The sequence below is a fragment of the Podarcis bocagei genome (genome assembly GCF_964188305.1).
Source record: "Podarcis bocagei genome assembly, chromosome: 8".
NCBI classification, from domain to species: Eukaryota; Metazoa; Chordata; class Lepidosauria; order Squamata; family Lacertidae; genus Podarcis; species Podarcis bocagei.
In genome coordinates this window covers 7,618,247-7,645,878 of record NC_138133.1, presented here as the reverse complement: position 1 = coordinate 7,645,878, position 27,632 = coordinate 7,618,247, and the positions used below count along the sequence as shown (strand labels likewise).

General features: G+C 46.4%; 1 protein-coding gene across 8 annotated transcripts in view; it reads right to left on the bottom strand.

Annotated features, from left to right (window-relative positions):
• ENOX1 (ecto-NOX disulfide-thiol exchanger 1) overlaps positions 1-27,632 on the bottom strand; it is a 294,079-nt gene that overhangs the window by 104,474 nt on the left and 161,973 nt on the right. For 5 of the 8 annotated variants that reach the window (XM_081206412.1, XM_081206405.1, XM_081206407.1 and 2 more), the window contains 2 exons: positions 12,494-12,608; positions 11,874-12,011 (listed from right to left, as the gene is read on the bottom strand). In XM_081206412.1, the coding sequence (XP_081062538.1) occupies positions 11,874-12,011; positions 12,494-12,503 (148 nt within the window). In that variant the 5' untranslated portion in view covers positions 12,504-12,608. The remainder of the gene's footprint in view (positions 1-11,873; positions 12,012-12,493; positions 12,609-27,632) is intronic. The other 3 variants (XM_081206409.1, XM_081206410.1, XM_081206411.1) reach the window with 2 other exon arrangements.

The window sequence follows — 27,632 nt, the reverse complement described above, 5'->3', positions numbered from 1 at the left end:
AACATTTCCTCAATTTAATACCACTGTTACATACATATACATATACATATACATATACAGTGGTGCCTCGCAAGACGAAATTAATTCGTTCCGCAAGTTTTTTCTTCTTGCGAGTTTTTCGTCTTGCGAAGCACGGTTTCCCATAGGAATGCATTGAAATTCAATTAATGTGTTCCTATGGAAACCGCTTGCCAGGCTGGCGGTGCGGAGAAGGGCTTTTCTCCCCACCACAAGCCTTCAGGACAGGTACGGGAACAGAGGGGAAGGGGCGCAGCGCTTCTCCTCTGTTCCCGGGGCTTGTGGTGGGAGGAGGGTTTTTCCTCCCCACCCCCAACATTCAGAACAGCATTCTGAATGTTGGCGGTGGGAAGGAAAACCCTCCTCCCACCGCAAGTCTTCAGGACAGCCATCCGAAGGCTGGCGCGGGGAGAAGGGCTTTCCTCCCCACCGCCAGCCTTCGGAGGAGCCTTCCGAAGGCTGGCGCGGGGAGAAGGGCTTTCCGCCCCACCGCCAGCCTTCGGAGGAGCCTTCCGAAGGCTGGCGCGGGGAGAAGGGCTTTCCTCCCCACCGCCAGCCTTCGGAGGAGCCTTCCGAAGGCTGGCGCGGGGAGAAGGGCTTTCCGCCCCACCGCCAGCCTTCGGAGCAGCCTTCCGAAGGCTGGCGCGGGGAGAAGGGCTTTTCTCCCCACCGCCAGCCTTCGGAGGAGCCTTCCGAAGGCTGGCGCGGGGAGAAGGGCTTTCCGCCCCACCGCCAGCCTTCGGAGGAGCCTTCCGAAGGCTGGCGCGGGGAGAAGGGCTTTCCGCCCCACCGCCAGCCTTCGGAGGAGCCTTCCGAAGGCTGGCGCGGGGAGAAGGGCTTTCCGCCCCACCGCCAGCCTTCGGAGGAGCCTTCCGAAGGCTGGCGCGGGGAGAAGGGCTTTCCGCCCCACCGCCAGCCTTCGGAGGAGCCTTCCGAAGGCTGGCGCGGGGAGAAGGGCTTTCCGCCCCACCGCCAGCCTTCGGAGGAGGTCCGAGGACAGTGGGGAAGACGCGCTGCGCTTCCCCGCTGTCCCGGAGATTTCCCTATGGGCTTTCGTCTTGCGAAGGAAGCCCATAGGGAAATTCGTTTTGCGAAGCGCCTCCAAAACGGAAAACCCTTTCGTCTAGCGGGTTTTTCGTCTTGCGAGGCGTTCGTCTTGCGGGGCACCACTGTACATATACATACAGTGGTACCTCTGGATGTGAACGGGATCCATTCCAGAGTCTCATTCGCATCCTGAAGCGAACGCAACCCGCATCTGCACATGCACAGGTCGCGATTCACCGCTTCTACGCATGTGCGTGATGTCATTATGAGCGTCTGCGCATGTGCGAGTAGCAAAACCCGGAAGTAACGCATTCCGTTACTTTCGGGTCGCCGCGGAGCGCAACCCAAAAATGCTTAACCTGAAGCAACTTTAACCTGAGGTATGACTGTATACATATACATATAAAAGTACTACATTTTTACCTAAGGGTTTGTTACATTTTAAGAGTTTCCAATTTTTTGTGTTTACAATAAATGCAAAAATGGTTGCCATTTTGAATTTATGGTAATCAAAACTAAGCTGATCTACATTCATCTTAGTAGCACAATTACAAGAAGAAAAGAAAAGGGTAGTTTGAAAGCAAGAATAGGAATAAAATAAAGCATATATGAAGTTGTGAAACAGAAACAGAAGTGTGACTGGAGTGTTTCATTATTTAAAAACACTTAAAACTACATACATTCCACCAAACTGGTGAGCAGTATTTTCTCCAAAATACTGCCTGAGGTTCATCATGACACTTTTCTGAAATCTGCATGTAAAAGACTTAAAGTATAGGTCAGTAAGATGATGAACCCAAGTATTGCGAAAAATCATCACAATGACAAAATCTGCAACCAATGTGCAGCTCTCCACTAGAGCGTACAATTTTTAGCCTGCTCTCTTATTTCCTTAATGTCCTAAAGGGTTAACAATTAGAAACCTCACATATGAGTTAAACTCACAATGGGAGCATAAAACTGTTGACGATGGGTGTTATCTTCCTTATTCCAAGATAGAGAACTTCAATTTACAAAACAAAATGTAAGTATAAAGGAAAATCATAGAAAAGGAAGATAGAAAAGGAATTAATGAAAAAGAAATAAGAGCTGCCAATTCTCTGTCTGCCAATTATGTATGTAACAATTATTCAAAATGTTCAGAATATGCACTCCAAGATAACATCTGGCTGCACTATTGTCCACCTCTTTCGCCATCTGCTAGACGAAGGTTTTTCAATCTTCATTCCCAGTCCTTTTGCATCTACCTTCCCCCCCAAAAAAAGTCCAAAAGAAGCTCTTCATTTTTTATTATCATTAAATGTCAATCATAGTTCTTATCTGACCCAGTATTATGAATTTCTCTACAAGGGTTCCAACAAATCCCAACAGTGTGGTAGTCCATAATTATTTGTTATATCTTCACACCCAATTCCATATACTCCAGTCCCATTTCTTGTTGGCCATTATACTGTATCCTGATGAATGTCTTCTTCTGAGCATAAGAGGTTAATCCACGATGCCCCGCTTATCTCAAAAGGGAGCTTTGACAATCAAGATTTATGCCTTGGTTGCTTTTGATCACTGCATAATTATTTCCGCTGACAGAAGTGTCAGCGGTCAACGACTAATCTACCGTCTTCCTCCCCGGAAGTTCCTGGGATGTTGTTGTTTTCGTTTATTACTACTGTATATATTTTTGTGTTTTTCTATTGTTATCCGCCCTGTGATCCTTGGAGGAAGGATGGGTGTACAGTAATTTAATAAATAATAATATTAACATTAATAAATAATGCAACCAAGAATTCTATTTTCACAGAGGTGAAAATAATAAGTTCCCCTATAATAAGTTCCCCTATTGCTAGAACAGGACTTCTATGTCCCTGCTATCATTCATTCATTCATTCATTCGTAAACAAATAATAAATAATAAAATTTCTGAGCAAGGTTTCACACAGGTAACATCAGTGTCTTAACAGACTGTGTGCTTCCTTCAGCATTCGAGTCTTTGAAGTGGAACTGAGAGAAAGCACAGACAGACAGACGTACACACCCACCCAGCAAATGTCTTTCTTAGTACAGAGCTCGGAAATTGATTCTATTTTCTGCACTTAGCAACCAATGAGCTGAGTAAATGTACTCCTCTTGCTACAGGGGTGAGGGGTGGGCAGAGAGTAGTGTAGTAGTTTGAGGGAATCCTGGAGCAAATGGCTTGGCCACCAGGGTCTCTGCAAGAGCGACAAAAAGGTTTACAACCAAGATTCTAGCTAGAACTGCGCAACTGACTTCTCTTTTGTTACTTAAACAGCAGCGACATGTAACAGGCTCCTTTCGCAAGAGAGAAAAGGGCTCAAAAGCTGTTTGTTGTGCCCTGGCAGATGGGCTCTGCGGCTTCCAAGATAACAGTAAGGAAACCCCCCCAAGAGACATAGCAAAACCCTTGAGCATTGCTAGAGTCCCTCCTGGCTGCTATTAAATCAGAGAATCTGCTTGCTCTTTTGTGGCTTTAAACTTCATATTTGTATAAACAGCAAGTTAGTTTCTTCCTTCTTGGGAAGAGGTTAAAGAGCCAGCACATGCTTTTTAAAAACCAGTTCTTTTGATTATGAAAAACCAAACAAAGTTATGCTTTTAATACAGTGACTGTGACACCCAAAAACACATGTTCTCCTCAGCTCTGTAGAGTGGATCTGCACTCCAGGAAGAGGCAAACAAAGGATAGCCATTTCCCAACTGTAATAGGATTACAAGTGAAATAAAAATGCTTTGGAGGGTTCCTTTTGTTCCTCACATAATGTATACAAATGAGTGGAAGGCCAAACAAAAACTCAGATGACATTGCTGAAACAGAATTAGAAGCACAGGAAACAAGAGTAACATCATTAGAGTTTAAAGGATTTGATGATTCCGTCCCAGTGAAGCACGTGTGCGCCATTTGTTGCAAGTATATAAGGATATTTGCTTATTTAACAAAGCCATTTTCAAGCAAAAAACGAGCAGGAAACCATGTGAATAAACTAGGAGCAACGACGTCTCAGCAGTTTTCACTAGGACAGATTTGGGAGAGAGGTTGATATAATCCAAATTGGGTTTCAGCTGCTGTTGGGTTAGAAGACTTTCCTCATGGATGTATAAATTGCTATCGAAAAACACTTGTCAGCACCTGCTTTTCTACACAAATTATTAAACCAGCTTCACAACAAAACCATCTTAATATATCTCCAAAAGACCCATAGTGTTGGGCTACAGCAGACCTCTCTAGAGAAGACCTGTGGGCACCACAAAGAAGTTCCTTCTTTGCCTTCTTCTCCTTGGCTTTACTGTTATATACTGAAGTTCTCACCCTGGGCCAGCAGGGGGATACTGTAGATAGTTCAGGTCCACATATGCAAATAAGGGATCAAAAGTGACGTTCAGTGATTGGATACTTACAGAAAGTTGTTACAGTTACGTTGTACTGGAGTTTTATATAAGCAGGCTGGCTGAAGCCTTCAGATCAGTTCTGTTCTGGCCTCTGAATAAACAAGAGCTGTTTGAAGAATCGCTGTGTCGTCTGATATGTTCACCCACAACTTAACACTTACGTTATCCAATGATGTGCTCAAATCAACCTCAGCAGGTAAAGCTGGTCTACTTCTGCTCAAGCAAACACAAAGCGAACCTGCTTACAGACCTTCCATGTGCATCATGGGGAATGCCAGCAATGGGGAGGGGCATGGCATGGAAGAGAACATGGAGGGCAGGATTTCGGTGTCTACCCTTGCCAGGGCCGGCTTTAGGTTTGATGAGGCTCCAAGCTACTGAAGGTAATGTCCAGCTGTCCTTTGTCAACAATAAATTGCCACTGTTTTCTGTGTTGAATATATGCTATATGGGAATTTATGGACCTAATTGGTATCTAAAGCCATTTGTACGTGTTGCCATGCAACCAGTCCCTGCAGAATGTAGGCACCCTATATATAGAAATAAGCAAACCAGTGATATTATAGGGAGCAGGGGAGCAGGCGGGGTCCATTACTTACATCATAGGAGCCATCACAACACAAAATACTGTTGCTATATGTAGGTTTTATTTTATTTGTTTTTTATCTTATATTTTGGAAATGTACATCCAGTGTTTTTCCCCCTTTAATTTTTTTGGGGGCCCCCAAGAGAGTGGGGCCTGAAACTATAGCTTGTTTAGCTTATATGTAAGTCCGGCACTGACCCTTGCCCTGGCCCACACTTTGTTCACGTGTTCAGCTGAATGCCAGATGAAGCCTATACAACTATGAAGCCTAAGGAAACAAATCCTAATATTTAACAAAAATGCGTGTCAAATATTTTTTATTACTTCGATCATTCACAGAATTGCAGATTTGGAAGGGGACTTGAGAGTCATCTAGTCAAACCCCATGGAATGCAGGGATGCTAAAACAGCCATGGCAGACGGCCACCTGCCAGAAAATGTTTCAGCCACTGAAGTTAATTTAGAACAACAACATCAAACTGTGTGTAAGCTAGGGTTGTAGCTAACACTAGTCCTACTCAGAGTAGACACACGGAAATTAATGGACATAGGTAACTTAGTCTCATTAATCTCCATTTAATAAAACTTCATCTTGTTGTTGTTGTTTAGTCGTGTCCGACTCTTCGTGACCCCGTGGACCAGAACACGCCAGGCACTCCTGCCTTCCACTGCCTCCTGCAGTTTGGTCAAACTCATGCTGGTAGCTTCGAGAACACTGTCCCACCATCTCGTCCTCTGCCGTCCCCTTCTCCTTGTGCCTTCCATCTTTCCCAACATCAGGGTCTTTTCCAGGGAGTCTTCTCTTCTCATCAGGTGGCCAAAGTATTGGAGCCTCAGCTTCACGATCTGTCCTTCCAGTGAGCACTGAGGGCTGATTTCCTTCAGAATGGATAGGTTTGATCTTCTTGCAGTCCATGGGACTCTCAAGAGTTTTCTCCAGCACCATAATTCAAAAGCATCAATTCTTCGGCGATCAGCCTTCTTTATGGTCCAGCTTTCACTTCCATACATAAACTTCATCTATGCAACCCTAATTTTAGGCACGATATACTGATCAGCGTTTAACAGTTCTAAGAACTACATCGTTAAGGAACTATGCGTTGTCTAAATCAGTGCTCCCCAACCTTTTTATCGCCACGGACCGGTAAATGTTTGATAATTTTTCCGTGGCCCACTTATTTTGAGCTGAGTCCCCCCCCCCTCCATGCACTTACCTCACGGCAGCTTCTCTTCAGTCCCCGCGTCTCCGACCTCGAGTCCTCAGTCCTCCCGTGGCACCTCCTCCTCGGCCAATGGCGTGAGGTTTGCCTTTCGGCCAATCAGGAAGCGGGAGGACCCGCTCCCTGATTGGCCAGGAGGAGCATCAGTGTAACAATAGCGAATTTTCATTCGCTATTGTCACACAATGGGCGGGCTTGAGAGGGCGCTATGCTCTGCGCCTCGGCCGCCTGCCACAGTGAAATGATTTGAAGTTCCTCGGGCGGCCCAGTGCCAATTGATCCACGGACCGGCACCAGGCCGCGGCCCGGGGGTTGGGGAACACTGGTCTAAATCATATTCTAGCATTAAACTGCACACACTGACTACTAAATGTGTGGCAACTTCAGAGGGTACGCGACATAAAGAAGAAAGCAACCGACAGAGCAAATAGCAAAAGAGATTCTATACAATCGGAAACTTTGCTACCATTTAAAACCTTGACATTTGCTTAGATGTAAAATCCAATTTTACAGCACTAATAAATAAGGAATTATATAGGGTACTTTGAGTCCTGGAAGGCTAGTAGTGCTGGAAATTGATTCGCCATCAAGGCCAAGCAAACTATGTCTCAAGAGTGCTATAGAAAAACAAACCAGAAGTTGCACACCATTTTAAAGCCTTTCCATTGTTCAGAGAGTTTCCCTTGTAGGCTATAAAGTGATCAAGCTACTGCTGCATCGACAGAGGCTGGCAGACAAAAACTTTAAATGTACATCCAAATGGGTGGAAATCGTGTAACACAGAAGAATTATCCCCTAATACGTGATCATACAGGGCAGGCAGGCAGGGGTTCCTTTTAATGACTATTTATGGATGAAATGGGGATTTTAATCCTCATTGCGAATTATGACTACAGAAGAGGTGACAGCCATCATTCCAGACATTACGTATGTGGTGTTAGAGTTTATTTTGTCCTATAAAATTGATTTTAATGGATCTACTCAGAGTATGACTTAGCTGGGTATCATGATATGGGCACAATTTTACACCACCATATGTTGTTACCTTATGGAACCAGGTGATCAGCTGCAATAAACACTTTCAAAACCCTTCTGGATGAATGGCTTTTTAAGGATTTGAGTCTGCATGTGTGTGGCATCAAGGGTTCGAACACACCAATTTTTCTCTAAAGTGGTCTTCGTTTGCCTCATCCTTTAATTCTCGAAGACTTAGTTTGGATAGAACACCAGACCATGTTTGGAACTTCAGGAACATGCCTTTTGCTACACTCGAGTAGGACCCTGACAGAGACACATGCCCGACTGGCATGTTCCCTCCCTCCTGGCTGATCGTTCAGGAGCTTCAAAAGCTTTCTTCAGCCTGAACATCACAGTGACCGATGCCAACAGAAACCGGCACACTTAGGGATCCACAGAGTTTGTGCATCATGCGTAACAGACCTCAGCAACTCAGCATTTTGGCTAATCTACTTTATTTACATATAAACACACAAGGAGCACTGCAACATGGCTCCCTCTCTCTCTAGCATCAGACAGCAAAGAGAAAGAACAAAGGACAACAGTCCCACTTCATGGAACACAGTAACACAAACATCCTGTCTCCATCACTTCCCACTCTGTGGAGTCAAAACACATACCGTCATGTGATAGATTGTGGGAGCCATGAAGTCATGGCAAAGGCTTGTAGCGCCACCTGGTGCCTCACTGACCTCAGTGACCTGCATGTCCGTGCCTTGCAGTGTATTAAGTGCATAGCCTTATATGGAGTTATGTTCCCCCTCTGGGCAGTAATTACCCTATATGGCAATGGGTGGGTTTAAGCCATGACCGGATGTAGGTAATGTGAGACATTGGCAAACGGCCATGCGAGAGGAGAGAACAAAGGATAATAAAAGTTACGGGAGAGGAGAGAAGTTCGAAAGGAGCTGCTCATACCATCCTGAAAATACTGCTGTCTCACTGTGTCTTTATTCAAATGCTATACAGCACCATTTAATGACGGCTGGACTTCCGTCAATAGACAACAATCCCATGACTGCAATCATGGAGCAGGAATTCTAACATTGCTTGTGCCTCTCAACTTTTCACCACACACGCTGTTTCAGTTACTTACTTCTGCCTTAGCTGCCCCATTTCCTGTGCTTTTAACTTGATATTATTTTAATAGTTTTAGCTGAACAAATAGAATAGTATCCAGGGAGAAAACGTTCAAGTGAGCCCTCACCTGAAGTCATGGGTGTAGCCAGGGGGGGGCAGGGGTGTATCTCCCCCCAATAAGTAACCCCACCCCCACAGAAGGCCTGCCCCTTCTAACAAACAGCCTGCCTCCCCAAACAAAAATCCTGGCTACACCCATGCCTGAAGTGGTTCTGCCCAGAAACAAATTTATCGACTCATAGAGAACTAGACAATTGCACAAACTAACCCACTGTCTACATTTAACTAGCAATAAATCCCAGACCCAGGGTCAAGAATTTCAATATCATGAAACATTAATTTTTGAATGGGACATGTATTATAATCACCACACCGTGCTCACTTCTGGATTGTTACTTTCAAAATATAGCACTTAAATTATTACTGAATCAAACACCCTGAACTGAAAAAAAATTAGTGGCTGAATCTAATAAAGACATGGTTCTTGCAGAATGACTTGTGTTTGCACAAGACAACTTCCCTTTCTCTTCTCCTCACATTCTCGCTGCAAACATCAAACTTTGGAGAGTTGGGGGAAAACCCAGGACAGATTTGGGGGTGTGCAAGGGCAGAAGAACTTCCACCACATAAATGAAAGTCATTCTGCAAGTGCAACGAATTAATTGGATACAACCCTAAAAGACCAGCAAATACAATTTCAGAAGTCCATTCTTTCTCAGATAGGTTGAACAGCCTGACCACTGCAGTCCATGCATCGGGAACCCCAAGCCATAGCTGTCAACTTACAGATTTGAAAATAAGGGACCAGCAGCCTTGAAAATAAGGGACCAGCAGCTAAAATAAGGGATTTTAGTCAACCAGCTCCCGAGCCAAAGGCAGAAAGCCCAGCCAGCCCAGCAGCCAAACTAAGCCTCAAGTGGTGGTTCCCACAGCGCAGCAAACCGGCAAAGGGGGTGCAGCAAGGAAAATCATCGTCACCTCTCTGCTGGGAAGTGCTGAGCAAAGGTGAGTCCCCAGGCAACGCAGCTGATTTGATTGGCAGAAGGCATGCAAGCTCCACCACCCAGTCGTTCTTAGACTCCTTATTGGGTGAGCAATGCAGCCAAGCAACACAGTTGGAGCCTCCCTCCTCCCTGGCCGGCAGGGAGGGAGGGAGAGGAGCTGCTTCCTTTGAAACCCAGGAAATTTAAGGGACATCATCAATAAGGGCCAGCAGTGGGACATGGCACTGGGATAAGGGAGTTTCCCGCCCAATAAGGGACGGTTGACAGCTATGCCCCAAGCTTCGATTACTGCCACGGTTTCTATGTGGGGCTGCCCTTGGGCCTGGTTCAAAGGCTCCAGTTGATGCAGAATGCTGATGGGGGCTGGCAAAGTGTGACACAACAGTTAAAACTTTTGTACCGGCTGCTCATCTAATACTGAGTCAGGTTCCAGGTCTTTGAATTAATAGACAAATCCCTGCACAACTTAGGTCCAGGGTACCTTAGGGAACACCTGAACCATTATATCTCGGCTCGAATGTGGAGGTCATCTGCAGAAGCTCGTCTTTCAAGATGGCAAGATTCATACGACAGGAACAAGAAACCAAGCTACTTTCCATAATATCTAGTTATATTAACATTTTTTTATATGAGCAACACTCACATCTCTCCTCACTTTAGTGCTTGTAGAAACTATTATTGTTTGCATCTGAGCTATGCCTTTGGGCTGTGGGAGGGGAGGAGGAGCGGGTGTTCAGTTTGTAATTTTCTTTTCAATAAAAAAGTAAAAGAAACTGAGCCTTTAGTGCCATTGGCCCAATCCTGTGGAATGCTCTGCCAATAGAGATTCATCAGGCACCTTCTGTTTGAATCTTTAAGCGCCTACTGAAAACCTTTCTGTGGTACCAATGAAGAAAATATCCTTCTGTAATAGTTGATCTCTGTTCTTACCACTAATCCGCTGCCACCAACCAGGTTCTCCCCGGTAAAACACTTAGTCTCAGTCTGGTTCTCAAGTTAACAACAAAGATTGTAGTTTATTGCAAACACAAATAAACTTTAAATGCATTTGAAACGCTGTTATCCTTTACCCTCTTAGCTTTGTTTTATCCTTTCTCTAACACTTCTACCTCCCCTCACACAAGAACCACCTGCACTAACTGTCTCTCTATTTCCATCTGTCTTCCAACTGCTTTCCCCCCCAACTGTCTAAACCTCTGGCTAAGCCTTTTTTAAAACAGGTAGGCTCCACCTCTGGGTTTTTCTATTGGTCGACCTAATTAACCCTTTCTCTCCCCCTATACAGACATTTCCAAAAGAATGGGCAAACGCCACAACAGTGGAACCGTCTTCCTTGGGAGGTTGTGGACTCTCCTTTATTGGAGGTATCTAAGCAGAGGTTGGATGGCCATCAGCAGTAGGCGACCCCAACTCTACAATTCTATGATTCTATGAAAGTGTTAAGACAGGAGTGTTTTCCCAGGCCTGGTACCCAAGAGCTTTGTAACTTGGAGATGCTAGGAACCTGATCTTCTCATTCTTCTCCCAGTAAACCCAAACCCATTCATAAGCAGTCAGAGAGCCAGAAATGAAAATCTTCCTTCTGATTGTTCCCCAATCTCTGCCCTTTACTGGAAACTCAAAAGCACTTCACAACTGAAGTCATGCAGTCTGGGGATGTTAAAGAGCCAAGGTGTGTTGCAGTAAATGCACAAAGTATAAAGGGGACGTGTGCAATGCCAAGTACAGGAATGTGTGCAGGGAGAAGTGGGTGCTGCAGGAACCCATCCTGGGACCACTGTAGGTCAAGAGATTTCAACCTCCCTCGTGTTTCCCGCAGAAGACACTAGTGGAATGTCAAGCTACAGAGGCTACCGTGTGATGAAAAAGGTCTCAGTGAAGAGTGAATAAGAAAAGGGTTTCTTTCTCAGGTCCACTCACCTGATGGTGTAGGCAGGTATCTGAGATTCAGATTTTTATAACGTCTCTATTTATAGCTGTACTTTCTTGTGTCAGCCTAACAATGCTCATCCTCTCTCTGCAGAAGCTTTTAGCCAATTTCCCATGCTGCTCCTTGGCAGAATATTAGCAAAGGCTTCCATGTGGGGGTGGGGAAACAGCTTTTAAAAATGTTAAATATATCTGTTATGAGGCTTCTCTTTCGGATTCAATGCAGAACAGGTCTTAGAGATTATTTGGAGGCTTTAAAGATTCAAATTTCCCCAAGGGCTTTTGTCAGCTTCCACCAACTTTATCGTGGATCAGATGGCTGTTAATACCAAGAGATTAAACGCTTTCTTCACAATATTAAGAAAGGGAACCTATGCCTGGGGGGGGGGGGAGTGTTCCAGAAGCACACTGAAAAAAGAAGCATGCACCTTCAGAAAACAATTAGACATTTATCTTAGGGTTCTAAAAAAATCCATAAACCAGTGCAACAGATCTCAATGAAAATCTTACCCGTCACCAGCTGTTGTCCAGCCAGTCCCACTGGAACCATCCCCAGGTTATTCATTGCAGTTGCCCAGGCTGCTGGTTCAGTGACTGACATGTTAAGTTGCGAGGTATCTATAGCTATGCTGCCCACACCATCTGCTGCTGCAGGAGGGGGTAAAAACACCTTCTTAGTTCATAATCAAAGAAGCAAGGATGACAAGCTGCAAATTAGCAAAAAAAAAAAACAAAAATAATAATCTGTCCGATTGCTGCAGCGTAGGGCTTTTAGGACTTCTTGTTAGTCATTCTCTCCTGATCATCTGTGGGGAAACTTGCAGCACAGCAGCCAACCAACAAAAACCAGTGCACAAAGAAACCTAATCCAATAAGGGCAAAGGTTCCTATGGAAACAAATTCCCAAGGACATTGATGCATTTGCAAGAATAACCAATTTAGAATGCTTTTCAGTTTCGCACCAAAATGAAGACATTAGCAAGGTGCCAGGAAGAAAGAGCCAGGTCAAGATGGCAAATCTCAGGGAGATACCACATTCTGATTAAGAGCAGAAACGCTGAAATCCAGCGCTGAGGCAATGAATAAAATCAGACACAAAACACCACTGATGATCACATGGAGGCATTCACCTGTGGCCATGGTTCTAGAAGGTTTTCTTCAGCTTGTTCCACTTTCACTTCTTCACCTGCTATTGTTTTAACATCCTGAAATGTAAGTGCTCTTCATCCCTGGAATGGGCATGCTCTGGAAGAAAAAGAAAAAGAACAATTTAAATACTGCTTTAAAATATCTCTTCAAGGCAGATTGTGGTGGGCAATCCACCTTCCAGTCCAAGTTGGGTCTCCAGAGCTGTTTTGACCACGCACCTTTCGAAGGCATCAGAAAGGATGTTAAGGCAACAACCCCCACCCCACCCTGCTTTGCTGCCTGAGAACAGAACAAATAGTGCTATATAATAACTTGTTTAATGCGCAGCCTCTGGGCTGGGCAACCTCTCAGCCGTTTACGTCTTATCAGCACCTGCAAAGCGGCCTTAGCGAGCTGGCTTACACTGGATGGGCGGACTTGAGGCTACAAATGAATTTTCTTAAAAAGTTAAATATTAATTGATACTGAAAGCTTGAAGAAAACTGTTGCCTGCTAAGCACAGTAAGGAGGGGGGGAGGAAGGGAAAACCACCTTGGGATAACTTTTAACATCCTTTAGAGTTGAGGATGGGGTGCCACACAATTGACCGACGGCCAGTTTCTTTTTAAATACGCTGGCATCGTAATGGTATTTGTACTGCATCAAAACCTGCACAGTGCAGTCCCGGGCATCTGCATCCAGTAATAAACCCCACTGCATTTAACACTGGTGTAGCTCCCCCATCCCTGGTCAGCTGGGTCTCATCCAGCCTTACTACTGAGCCTGGCAAATCTTAAGCCCTGGAACATGGGTCTGCAACCTTTAAGACAAAAAGAGCCACTTGGACCCGTTTCTGAAGGGGAAAAAAACTGGGAGCCGCAAAACCACTGCGACATTTAAAACAAATATATCTCCAGAGCCGCGATCTGACAGCGGGCAGGAAGGTGACGTCGGGAAGGTGCGTGACTAACGCATGCACCGCCCCATGCGACGTCACAGCCAGTACAGCGCCCGCCACAGTGGGGAGTGTCGGGGCGCACAATGCGCCTCCTCCCCTCGCTAGTATCCGCCCCGGAGCCGCGGCAAAGGTGTAAAAGAGCCACATGCGGCTCCGGAGCCGCGGGTTGCAGACCCCTGCCCTGGAAGAAACAGTGGGGTGCAGAGCCGGCTGTACATGTGCCTGGCTGAGGCGGACACTTTAGTGGCAGACCAGGCTCTGAGCTCCCCTTCCTCCGGAGCAGCGGTTGATGGGGGGGCAGGAGGAGGCAGCAGTGGAAGGGACCTGTGAAACAGTGTGTTGAACTAGGATCAAGCTGCAATCCCTTTGAACTTACTTCCGAGTAAGCCTGCACAGGATCAGGCTGCAAATCCCTTTCAACTCAGTAGGACTTGCAGCAGGGTAAGCATTCATAGGATTTGGCTGCAAGCAGAGACGTCTTTCCCATTGGTCTTAGTGGTGTATCGCGCCAGGGCGCCGCCCTCTCAGGGGCACCCTAGCCAGTGGGGGAGCTGCTTTGCTGTCAGCCTCCCCTTTCCCTGCACGCCCACCAGCTGCGCCCCACTAACTATATGGCTGGCAGGTGTGCAGCTTCCTTCCCAAGCCTCCGTAGGCAGAGAGCAATCCCCACAGAGGCTTAGAATGGAAGCTGCTTCCCTCCCAAGCCTCTGCATCTTCTAAAGTCAGCCCTGCTCCCGGTCCGTTGTCCTTCTCCTGCTTCCTGGCAAAAGGCAGCGCGCAGCCTTCCTGGGTGCCCCAACACTGGAGAGCATGTCCACCAGCACGTTTTCCTGCTTGATCGCTGCCACCATGCTGGGGATCAGGATGGTGGGGGAGGCAGAGGACATTTTCCACCGCCCCCTCCCTTGTTTTGGAGTTGCCAAGGGGGCGCCGGAGGGATCTTTGCACCACGGTGCTGGATACGCTTAAGACGGCCCTGGCTGCAAGTCCCACTCTATAGCAGGGCTTTTTAAAAGCAACAAGATCGGTTTGATAGAAGTGGATTGGGATCAGTGGATCTGCATCCTCAAAGGGATTCTCATGTCCATTCTGTCAAAAGAAAGCGGATGGATATTCTTGGAAGTTCAATTCAGGAGAAGATTTATTTATTTTTCACTCCATTCTCCAAAATACCAACTTGCAGCTACTGTTACACATTTTTCTTTTCCTTCAAGTGTCTCCTCAAATGCACCATTTCAGTAAAAAACCAGATCCACACACATTCTTCACCTGCAGCCTAAACGAAGTCAGTGAGGCTGCATTTGATCACATAGATGCCTTTGAATCTCCCCAGAGTCAAACTTACAGGGCTGGGGCAGAAAAAGAGGTGACCTTGATATCAATTAAAGCATTTCAACTCCTGTTGATTTCAATGGAATAATTAAGCAAGCCGATCTTTTGCTGGAAATTTCAGTCCAATCCCTGTATGTATTGACTCCGTAGTAATCTCCATTATGTTGAATTTGGTCTCACATGCGTACTGAGAATTGCAGCCTTAGAGGTCTTACTTTCAGAGTGCTGTCCTGCAAACCTAATCCTGCCATTGGGTTATTTTTGTATTTTTTATTTATCAGTCCCACTGGTTTTTGCTTCAGGACCAAAGGCTAGGTTTGTGGTGGGGGCATCAAGCTTTTTTTTATCATACACCAACCAATTCTATGCACACTTTCTTGGGAGTAAGTGCCACTAAACATAAACGGGCGTTTTTCTAAATAAGAGGGACAGAGTCAATCTTGTCTGAAAATCGTACTTGAATTCTCTTACGCAGAAGCTCTTTCTCGGACCACAGATGTGCAGAGAGTAACAGATGATCTTCAGTATGGAGATAATGACACTCTGCACATGTGTAATGTCATGCTTACCTAAATTTGTGCTGTACAGATCCTATTGTTAGGGAAAGAGCAAGATTCAAAATTACAACCCAGCCGAGTCAATGTGTCCCCAGTCGCTGGTGAGCTGAGGGTAAATGATCCCTAGCAAAGGTGAGTGGTCAGCCTTGAAGTAAAGAATGACAAACCTTTGTAAATTAGGTACCTATATTCCTCTTTGTGGCACAAAACTAAATCTGCATCAGCATGCCTGCAAGGGGAACACACTGTAGAATGTAACCACCATAAGCCAACAGCATGTTCTGTTTTAGGACAAGAGTCACAAACAGCGTGTTAGTTACTCTTTAAACAAACGTTCTGCAGCATTATGAATAAAGCATTTGGCCTGTAGCTAGAAATGCGGCGCAGTTCACAACTTTTACCTTGCTGGTTTTTTATAGACAGCAAAGGCTTCAAACCAAAGCTCTCGGGATGAAATGAAGACTCAGTGGGGCTGTGTCAGTTGACAACCACAAGCCAAGGCCTCGGTGGCCCAATTCACCCATCCACCTCCGTATTACTTCAACAGGCCAGAAGACCGGCAGGTGGCCACACTTTAGAGCTCTTGGTTGAGAGCTGGCAAGCCCAGTGTGAAACCAGAAAGTCTCCTTAATAAAGTGAAAAGGGAATATTCCGAGTTTTCCAGGGTGAGGACATTGACGGGTACTCAAATGATTCTGGGCACAGGACCATGGAACAAAATTTCAGCCACCAATTTAGTTCAGGCTTTCAGAGACTAAAAAGAAAAAGAAACTGGCTCTTGCTGGCAGCTTGCTGAGGTATCAACAAGATTTTCTGGGGCCAGTATAGGATATGTGGATTGGGCCCTCTGCCCCGCCTGTAATCTATCGGCAACAACTGCTGCTTATGTACATACTAAATCTAAACGAAGTACCTCTGGGCAAATTAAGATGGCAAGTGGCTTTGTATAGCACCCACCTGCCCTGTTAAACAAAGTGTATAAATGCAAAATGGGAGACGAGAGGATTGATCTGGAGCCCAGCGCAAACATACTGAGGCTGTGGCTCCCTTAACTCACCACCTAACAGCATCTTTGATTTGGGAAAGAGCCAATCTTTGGGTCTCCACTCACCTTATTATTGGCCCTTGAGGGATGAGATTCAGATTGGAAGTGGCAAAGCTGAAAGCAGTTTTGGTCCATCATGGCATCCCCAGGGAAATAGCTTCTAACCATGTTCCATTTGCAAGTAGCATGCATCAATTTGCCAGAGAATCATTACCATGATGACTCGCGCAAGCTCAACCTACCCCCGATGGCCTAGCAAAGCACAGGGCTATATAGTTTTTGCCAATATTATAATGTAGGCAACAGGTACACACAATCTATAGAGAGTGTTCATAATTCCAGAGACAAAATAGCAATTTAGTTCTCAGCAAGTTATGTGTTGATGTGTTATTCTCAATTCCAGCAAAGCCGTATGACTGCCCCAGTTTCTGAATAGAGCACTGATAATGTAGATGTAAGTCAAACTTCCTTCAAGAAGCAGAACACAGGAAGACATAAAAAGTCTCAAAACAACAACCTGCAAGATAAAATAGCTGCTGCCTTGAGTGCTCCTTTAAATATTATTCCAGCACTATTTTAAACTAAATCCTGGCCACTGTTAATTGGTGGATGCGCTCAACATGTGTCAAATGTGCGGCTCTTTTTATTTTTATTTTATCATGCTGGCAGCTGCAGTCAGACTAAACCTGCATCTAAAAATAGCACAATTTGGAATTCCATTACATGATGCATTATGGAAGTCCAGTATAGTGATAACAAAAGCATATGCAGTACAAAATCATCACCCAGAGGGAAGTAGGTTTGCAAGCCTGCTGGTCGCTGTGCTGGTGATAAAAAAAAAGCAGATCCCGTCGTTGCACATACACAAAATGCCACCATATCTCAACAACTATGTCTCCATTTTTCATTCTGCCTAGAAGTTGGTTCTAAAATGTGCATCACTCTCCAATCTTGAAGGTAAAGGATGCTCATTGAATAAATTATACTGTTTTCTCATTTAACACACAAGAAGTCTGAACAGAACCCAGAGAGAAAAACACATTTTCCCCACTCACCCCAAACTCTCTTGAAACAATAATTTTGGAATAGAAACCACCAGGGGCTTTGCCGTGTACATTTGTGTCTCTTTACATGTATGTTTTCCATCAAGATTTCAAAAATTCTGGGCTAATGGCATATCTACAGTAACTAATATAACGCAAGCCAAGCATGTCAAATACCCTGATTTGCCACAAAACAAACAGAACACACTTGCCACAATCCAGTTTTACTTGTGCACCAGATAAACAGGCCACTGGAAGCAATGCTGTGCCCACGGATGGCATTCACATGTTCATCTTACTTATTGCCATGGGTCCCAATCCAGAGGTGGAAATTCTGGATGGAACAGCTATGAATAAACATGACTGCAGAAAACATAGCACTGGAATAGAAGAACCGTCAGGTGGTTATTGTCACCTGTTGGGGAAAATAGCTGTATCATTTTGCATCACCAGTGGCTGGATTTATGTTTTGATTCCTTTTGAATATTAAATAAACATTTTGGTTTCTCTCTTTAGAGTTCCAAATACAATACATACAAAAGCCTCTGTTAAAAAACAGAAGGGAAAGGAAGGACTCCTGGTAAGAGATGGGTTGCACCTCACAGTGGGTGGCAATACTGTGTTTGCTATGAGTCTCACAAACCTGATCAGGAGAGCTTTAAATTGAATCCTAGGGGGTAAGGAGACATGGGAAAACCTGGTACTGAGGATAAGAACTTCACTGATGCACAGAAAACTGAGGTGGTGCTCCAGAAACCTGCTAGGTAGGAAACTACAAGAAGGAAGCAGCTGGAAAGAATGACTCATGGTTTCAGTTGTCTCTATACTAATGCACAGAGAATGGGAAACAAGCAAGACAAATTAGAGTTTTTAATACAGGATGGCAAATATGATCTAGTAGACATTACTGAAAACTAGTGAGTTGAAACTCATGACTGGAATGTTCAAAAGGAATACATCAAACAGGAAAGGAGGAGGAGTCACAATATATGTAAAGGATGAATACACTTGTGAAGAGATCCAAGACCTGGAACATGGTAGGCAGATCAAGAGTATATAGGTAAAAATTATACGAGAGGGAAACTACAGAGACCTTACTGTGAGGGTCTGCTATAGACCTCCAAGACAGACTGAAGGCTTGGACGATGCCTTCCTAGGCCAGATTAATAATAGTAATAGTAACAATACTAATAGTACCACTCTATTCTCTGATAGATGGTGGCTGCTGCCCAAAGGGGCACCCACCATTGGGTTGTGTTGGGCTGGCAGCACCAGTCCGCAACACCACTGGGCCAGGTAAGGGCAAGCATACTTACATTCTCTCTCTCTTTAAGAATGCATGCTCTATTTGAAATATGGTTGGTTCACATTTTTAAAAAATTAAGGAATGCACGGGGGCATGATACTCTGCAATGCAGGACTTGCAGTATACCACATACCAGCATCAGGATGAATAAATTAAGTAGAACTCTAGATGTTGCTGTCAAATGTTTTTGAGTTTGTAGTGAAGCTCAAAATAGTAAATTTTCATATATATTTTTACTGCCTTTATTCTTTTTTTACAAAAACAAGGCAACAACCCTGAGATCTGGGTGTTACTGTGCTCTAAGAACTAGGTAAAATTTCACAACTGCCTCAGATCTCACTTTTCTGTCCTGAGCCAAGCAGTCCTTTCTATTTCTCAAAATTCTTCTGAATGCTCCAGAAACAAAACAAAACCCAGCAATGTTTATCCATCACCAGAGAAAATTAGCTGAAGTAAAGGACAAGTCATCCAACAATGAATCACAGTTAAAAGCTTAGGCTAAAACTTAAAACAGTTTAAAAATGGAGAGGAGGGACTCACGGGTTGTCTGTATTTTTCCTATTCCTGGGTATGATTTTTTTTTTAAAAAAATCTCAAAATCTCTGGAACTTTATTCAGTGATTTAAGGTACCTCTTGCTGTCTCTCCTGTGAAGTGTTTACTCAGCAGCCGGATCTGCATATCACATGAAGGATCCTGTTATGTGTTCCCTGCAGCACCTTCTCACGTTCTGCCACAGAGGCATCTCCCAAGAGCAATTGTCTAGCTAACATAAAAAGGCATTTCTCAGCTGCCAATGGCAAGCAACCCAGCTGCAAAGATCTCAGTAGCTCAGTGCTTATCTTCTTGGAGTGCCTTTTACATAAGTGTGCAAAGCTTCTGTCTTCTCAGACTAAATCTGTATTTTTTAAAAAAATCATTACTTTTCATTTTACAGTTTGCTCAGGCTGCTGTTACAGGGCCTCTTGCAGGCCACCTTTGCCTGACATCCCATGAGCCAAAGCATAGCTGTCAAGCATCCCTTATTTGGCGGGACAGTCCCTTATCCCAGCGCCATGTCCCGCTGCTGGCCCTTATTGATGATGTCCCTTAAATTTCCCGGGTTTCAAAGGAAGCAGCTCCTCTCCCTCCCTCCCTGCCGGCCAGGGAGGAGGGAGGCTCCAACTGTGTTGCTTGGCTGCGTTGCTCACCCAATAAGAAGTCTAAGAATGACTGGGGGGTGGAGCTTGCATGCCTTGTGCCGATCAAATCAGCTGCGTTGCCTGGGGACTCGCCTTTGCTCAGTGCTTCCCAGCGGAGAGGTGACGATCGTTTTCCTTGAGGCTTGAGGCTTCGTTTGGCTGCTGGCTGGGCTTTCTGCCTTTGGCTCAGAGGGGCTCAGAAGTTGAACATACCTGTGCTAGGAAAATCCCTTATTTTGGCTGCTAATCCCTTATTTCCGAGGCTGCTGGTCCCTTATTTTCAAATCTAAGTTGACAGCTATGAGCCAAAGTTGGGCAAACTGGTGAGACGAGGGCACGCCAACAGGAGGGCTTAGTTTTACCCTCTTAGCCTTTGTTTCTTCCTGTACTATTATGTGTGCACACCTCCAAATGGTAACCAGACTTAGCTAATCAGACTTTGTGTGGGCTAGCTATGCAGCTGAGGTTTCCATATGCTTTAAGTAGGCTAGTCCTGTGCTTGACGCTCAAAAGTAGGCTTGCTATGTGCTACTACTGTATGGTAATTCTTGTTGTACACAAATAGTCTTCTGTACATGCGTAGTCAAGGGATGCGGGTGGCGCTGTGGGTTAAACCACAGAGCCTAGGACTTGCCGATCAGAAGGTCAGCGGTTCAAATCCCCGCGACGGGGTGAGCTCCCGTTGCTAAGTCCCAGCTCCTGCCTACCTAGCAGTTCAAAAGCATGTCAAAGTGCAAGTAGATAAATAGGTACCGCTCTGGTGGGAAGGTAAAAGGCGTTTACGTGCGCTGCTCTGGTTCGCCAGAAGCAGCTTAGTCATGCTGGCCACATACCTGGAAGCTGTCTGCAGACAAACATTGGCTCCCTTGGCCTATAGAGCGAGATGAGCGCGCAACCCCAGAGTCGGTCACGACTGGACCTAATGGTCAGGGGTTCCTTTACCTTTACATGCGTAGTCTTTACCCTAAAATGTGCTTCTCACTTCTGAATCACAAACAGCAGTTGCCCTTGGGCAGAATCTGCTGACAAACTAAAAGGGCCATCCCAACAGGGCTCTCTGGAGCTCTTACAATCCACTGATTCAGCCCCTTGTACACAGTGGCATAGCAAGGTCAGGTGGTACCCGGCGCGGAATTTTTTTGTCACCCTCCCACATGGAAATTCCCCCTTCCTCCCTCCGCCTCCCCCATCAAAGAAAGCTGCGCAGGCAGCTATCCGATGTAGATCCTGCCTTATCCCCCTCCCTCCCTCCCCCCGCCAAAGAAAGCCATGCTCTGCCCTCCTCCAGCAGCCCGGGAGTGCGGGGGCAATGGCGTGCAGCCCGCCCACGACTCTCAAGCCTCCCCCAGGCTGTCAAAATGAAGGGGGAAGAGGGGAAGGCCACCAGCAAAGCAGCGCAGCTCCCTGCCTTCCACCGACAGCTTGGGGTAGGCTTGGGAGTCATGTGCAGGCGGCATGCTGAATGTCACCCCCCTCAGTGTGTGCGTGCGGCCGCACTCAAAGCCATAGCTGTCAACTTACAGATTTGAAAATAAGGGACCAGCAGCCTTGAAAATAATGGATCAGCAGCCAAAATAAGAGATTTTAGTCAACCAGCAGCCAAACGAAGCCTCAAGTGGTGGTTCCCACAGCGCAGCAACCCGGCAAAGGGGATGCAGCAAGGAAAACCACCGTCACCTCTCCGCTGGTAAGCGCTGAGCAAAGGCGAGTCCCCAGGCAACGCGGTCGATTTGATCGGTACAAAGCATGCAAGCTCCACCCCACAGTCGTTCTTAGACTCCTTATTGGGTGAGCAACGCAGCCAAGCAACACAGCTGGAGCCTCCCTCCTCCCTGGCCGGCAGGGAGGGAGGGAGAGGAGCTGTTTCCTTTGAAAGCCAGGAAATTTAAGGGACATCATCAATAAGGGCCAGCAGTGGGACACGGCGCTGGGATAAGGGAGCTTCCCGCCAAATAAGGGACGGTTGACAGCTATGCTCAAAGATGTGCTGCTGCTCATGAGGCAAAGGCGGGACATGGACGAGACATCCAGGGAGAGCTTGGCTGATCGCTGGGAAGGGTGCAACTCAACCATGCTCAGTTCCACAGGCAGCGTTGAGTTGCATTTTGTCACCCCCCTCATTGATGGCACCCGGGGCAGCCTGCCCCCCCCCCGCCCCCTTCCTCTGCCGGTGCTTGTAGTCAGACCTCATGTTACATTTGCTTCATGTTACGTTTTTTCAGGTTACTTCCGGTGGTGATCCGGAAGTACCAGAAAAGGTTACTCCTGGGTTTTACCGCTCGCGCATGCGCCGCAGCGCTAAATCGCGCTTCGTGCATGCGCACAAATGCCAAATTGCATGGTGCACCTGCGCAGATATGGCGCTTCAGGTTGTGGGCTTTTCATGTTGTGAACAGGCCTCAGGAACGGATCCTGTTCACAACTGTCTGCAAATGTGCTGTGCTGGTCCCAGGGGGGGGGGGGTTACAGTGCGGCATGATCTGAGTCCGGTCCTGGGTTGAGGGTCTGGAGGCTGTCTGACAAGGGCGGAGCCAGGCGTGGTCAGGAACTCCAGAAGAGCAGGTCAGGGTGCTGGCAGGAAGAGGTTTCCAATGATGTTGCTCCTGCAACCTGGGATTTGGCTGACTGGCCTTTATCTCCTCTGAGGCCTGGGGCGGTCCTGGCCCACAGGTGACTCGCCTCCCCTGGCCTTAAAGCGAGCACTCCTCCTGAGAGAACTTACCGTATTTTTCGCCCTATAGGACACACTTTTTCCCCTCCAAAAATGAAGGGGAAATGTGTGTGCGTCCTATGGGGCGAATGCAGGTTTTTGCTGAAGCCTGGAGAGCGAGAGGGGTCGGTGCGCACCGACCCCTCTCGCTCTCCAGGCTTCAGGAAGCTCTGCGCAACCCTTGGGAGACCGGCTCCGAGGGTTGCGCACAGCTGCCTGCAGTCCCGGGATCAGCGCAGCTCTGCGCGGCCACCGGGAGCCGGGCGCGAAGTCCCGCCCCGTTCCCGATGGCCGCGCAGAGCTGCCTGCAGTCCCGGGATCAGCGCAGCTCTGCGTGGCCATTGGGAGTGGGGCGCGAAGTCCCGCCCAGCTCCGGATGGCCGCACAGAGCTGCCTGCAGTTCCCGTCTCAGCGCAGCTCTGCGCGGCCACCGGGAGCCGGTCGCGAAGTCCCGCCCCGCTCCCAATGGCCGCGCAGAGCTGCCTGCAGTCCCGGGATCAGCGCAGCTCTGCGTGGCCATCGGGAGCGGGGCGCGAAGTCCCGCCCAGCTCCGGATGGCCGCACAGAGCTGCCTGCAGTCCCCGGCTCAGCGCAGCTCTGCGCGGCCTCCGGGAGCCGGTCGCGAAGTCCCGCCCCACTCCCAATGGCCGCGCAGAGCTGCCTGCAGTCCCCGGCTCTGCGCAGCTCTGCGCGGCCACTGGGAGCCGGGCGCAAAGTCCCGCCCTGCTCCCGGCGGCCGCGCAGAGCTGCCTGCAGTCCCGGGAACAGCGCACTTTTCCCCATAGCCAGCCCCACAAGCTCGGGGGACAGCGGGGAGGCAGAGCGCGCCTTCCCGCTGTTCCCCGACCTGGTTCTTCCAGCCCCGCACCTGGGGGGGGGGATAATTTTTCTTTATTTCCCCCCCAAAAAACTAGGTGTGTCCTTTGGGCCGGAGCGTCCTATGGGGCGCAAAATACGGTAGTTCCCTCCGCCTCTCTGCCATGAGCCTCTGCAGCTCAGGAGAGGCTGGAGGGTTACAGGACCCAGGGGAAGACTCACCTTCCCCTGACAGGGCTGGGAGAGGCGCACCTGTAGGCACTGTGTCCTCAACCCCCTCCGGAGCCAGAGCAGATTCAGCTGGTGTCTGCTCCTGAGGATCCGGCACAGGATCCACAGAACCCTTCAGGTTCAAGCCCCTGCCCCAGCTCAGCCGGCCCTGGAGGCGGGGACTCCTGTGCAGGCTGGGATTCCTCCGGTTCAGCCTCTGAATCGGATTCCCAGGCCATCACATGTGCAAGGAGTTGGGAAAGCATTAGGCTGTGCTACAGGGCAGGTAGGGATGCTGCAGGGTGTAAAAGCCTACAATATCTGCTTGAACCAGGTCATGTTTGTGTTAAATGTACTGTAATTAAATCGAGACGCAGAACAGAAATTCAATGTACCATAAGAGAAGCAGATGGCAATTCGGAACGGGAAGAACAGTTTCATTTCAGTATCACCTTCACCTCGCGAGGTTGCCGTTACTGCTGCAATTGATTCCTGAAGAGTAAAATAGACACGGCAAATTCCCAGCCTATTCTTTCGAGCGTTCAGCCTACAAAGGAGGCACCTGCCATTAGTTGACTCACTGAACAGACACTGGTAGCATCCAAAAGCAGATTTTGCTAGGGAGGGAGGGGGAGGAAAACAACTTGAGGTGGGAGTCTCAAGTGTGCGCACACATATTGTTTGAAGACCAGGGAGAAACCAGGGGGAGAAAATGCAATAGCTCCTGATTGTGTATGTGCAAAAGACAAGCGCTCAGTCTCCAATGACTCTAGAAGAATAAGCCTCTTGTTGCATATACACAGATTGCTAACCAAAATAATCACTAACCAAGAAATTAATAAGAATTAGATGAATATCAACCCAATGAACAAACAGCATTTAGAAAAGGATATTCCACAACAGATAATCTATTAACATATTGATTTAAAAACACCTATATGCACTGGATTCATCGATTATGAGGAGTTTTCAACACTACTGAAAGCAGCACTACAACAAGCACTACAAAACTGCAGATTTGACAGCCTATTTGTAGTTCTTGTTGACTTTTGCCTACTATGGATAGATCACCTGCACATCTGACTGCAAAAGACCTTTTAAGTCAGTTGAATTTTATGTAACTGGCCAGTTCCTTATCCCATTTTATGGTTATTGTAGTTTTATATAGGCTGCATACCATCTAGATGTTTTCTAGATGAGTTTGTGATATATTAATACTTTTATAAATAAATAAGATTGGCAAATAGAAAGAAGGGTTACCACTCAGCGTTTGTCTTCGATAGGAGGTGCTACACAGCAAACACACACATTCCACAAGTCCTTTTGTTAAAGCGTTTCAAAATTTCCAAGATGGCTTCACTTGCACATTCTCAAGTCTGTAGTAGCAGGATGAGATGCAGGCTCTGCCTCACTTTTTTGATCTGTGCTCCCTGAATTAATCTTTCTTAAGAAGTTTGTTCAATAAAAGTAAGTTTTGACCTTTTCTAATTTGAAAACAACAACAACACACAACCAACCACCCGTTTTAATAGACATTTTAGAGCAAAGGCAGGCGGATACAAAACCATTTTTGTCACTGTTTTGGTAGCATAAGGAATTGTAAAATTAACCACAATTGTTCCCATCAAATTAAATGACTGAACTAATCTATAATTTAAAAATTACTTCACTTACTGAAAAGGCTGTAATTACGCTACAGGGAGCAACTTAAATGGTATTTTAAGCATTTCTCTCCTTAACTGCCACAAGACGAAGAAAAATGTCAAGTCTGTTACCTAGCAATACTCAGGTAGCACTTGACCTGTCTGTTTTCTAAGGACATGTTGATTAATAAAGATTTCATCAAGTGATGAGCTTTGGGCATTTTGTAATCAATATTAGGTGTGTAATACAACAATTTCCAAATATTTTGTTCTGCCCTCTCCTCCTCTAAGCTTCAAGGTTCTCGCGGATTCAGAAATAGCAACAGATACTGCATGCCAGAATCCGTGCGCTGGGGTAGTTCTGAATTAGAAGTTAAACAGAGGAGACTCTCAACAACCCACTCCTAATTCTGTGTATCAGAAACCGTAAGAACAAAAGAGCAGCTCTCTTCGCATTACTTTTTACCTAAATCGAACTAGAATGACGGGATAGTAAATGTTTAGCCACCTCCCCAAATTCAATGTGAATCACTGAGAGTCCACTGCCAGTGGGCATTCAATCTACCCATCTATTTTTTTAAAAAAATATTATTTATTACTTTTCCAAAAAAATTAAACACTAAAAAAAAGAAAAAACACATACAATACAAAACATTAAACTAACAAAACAATGCAACAACAATAAAATAAATCAAATTTCATTATCCCATCATTCATTCACTTATTTCCTCGACCTCCTCACACCTCCCTTTTTGTATTCCACTTCTGTTAATTATTTCAGCAATTCCTTTCCATCTACCTCTGTTTTCTATCCTATAATTATCTTAACTCATATTAACCTTATTTTTCCTTTAGTACTCTATTAATCTATTTATACTTAATTCCTTATAATATTTCTACTAAAGCCATGTAACTTCATTCCAACGTTTTTCTAACATTCATTAATTTTACAATATTTCTGTAAATAATCTTTAATTTTTTTCCAATTTTCTTCAACGTGAATCACTGAGAGTCCACTGCCAGTGGGCATTCAATCTACCCATCTAGTGGGGTGGGGAACAAAGCACTTCTTGCCTCAGGATCTGACCCATTAAACTTCAAACTCGCCATCCAGCTGCACCACAACCCCAAGGTGGACCTGTTCAGTCGGAGAAGCAGATTCCTACATAAGCATATGCCTTTGCTGTGTCCTAGATGGACTTTGGCTCTCTTCAGAAACAGCTTGCTCTTTCTTTCAGAAAACGATTCCAAACTATTCAAAAGCTGCAAAAAAACCTCCACTGGCTCATTCATCTACAGAACAGATGAGAATGATGGACTAGGGATCCGGGAGATCACAGGGTTCAATTCCCCACTCAGCCATTAAATTCACCAGGTGACTTTGGAGATACAGTGGTACCTCAGGTTACATACGCTTCAGGTTACATACGCTTCAGGTTACAGACTCCGCTAAGCCAGAAATAGTGCTTCAGGTTAAGAACTTTGCTTCAGGATGAGAACAGGAATCGGGCTCCGGCGGCGCGGCAGCAGCAGGAGGCCCCATTAGCTAACGTGGTGCTTCAGGTTAAGAACAGTTTCAGGTTAAGTACGGACCTCTGGAATGAATTAAGTACTTAAACTGAGGTACCACTGTACAGTGGACACTCAGGTTGCGAACATGATCCATGCAGGATGCACATTCACAACCCGCAGTGTTCGCAACCCGCAGCAGCGCATCTGTGCACACACGGGTTGCGAATTGGCACTTCTGCGCATGTACAAAGTGTGATTTAGCGCTTCTGCGCATGCGCGACTCCCGAAACCCAGAAGTAACCCGTTCCAGTACTTCCGGGTTACGGTGGACCGTAACCCCCAAAAAAACGCAACCTGAAGCATCTGTAACCCAAGGTATGACTGTACTCACCATCTCTCAGCCTAACCTACCTCCCAGGGTTGTTGTGAAGAGGAAATGGGGAGGAGGAGAACCATGTGACCAACCACCTTGATATCCTTGGAAGAGAAATGTGGTAAATGATGAAATAAATACTTCTCCATCCCTTTTTGCAAACTGCCTAAAATGTGTGGTGTGTAGATTATGGGATGGAGAAATCCTCGCCATTTCCTCTCTTACACACACACACAAACAGAGAGAGAGAGAGGCACACATGCTGCTCACCCAATTGTAGAAGGAGGGCCCCAGGGGATGCCCTGCTTGGGAGTTCTCAGCTGACAACCTGCTTAGACCACCTGCTCCTCAAAGGCAGCGGTTCCTTTTGCAGCAAAGGCAAGGCAGCCTTGCAACTCTGCCAGCCACAGTTGCTGCTGCTTCTTCCCCTGCCCTGTGGGCTGAATATGGCCCCGC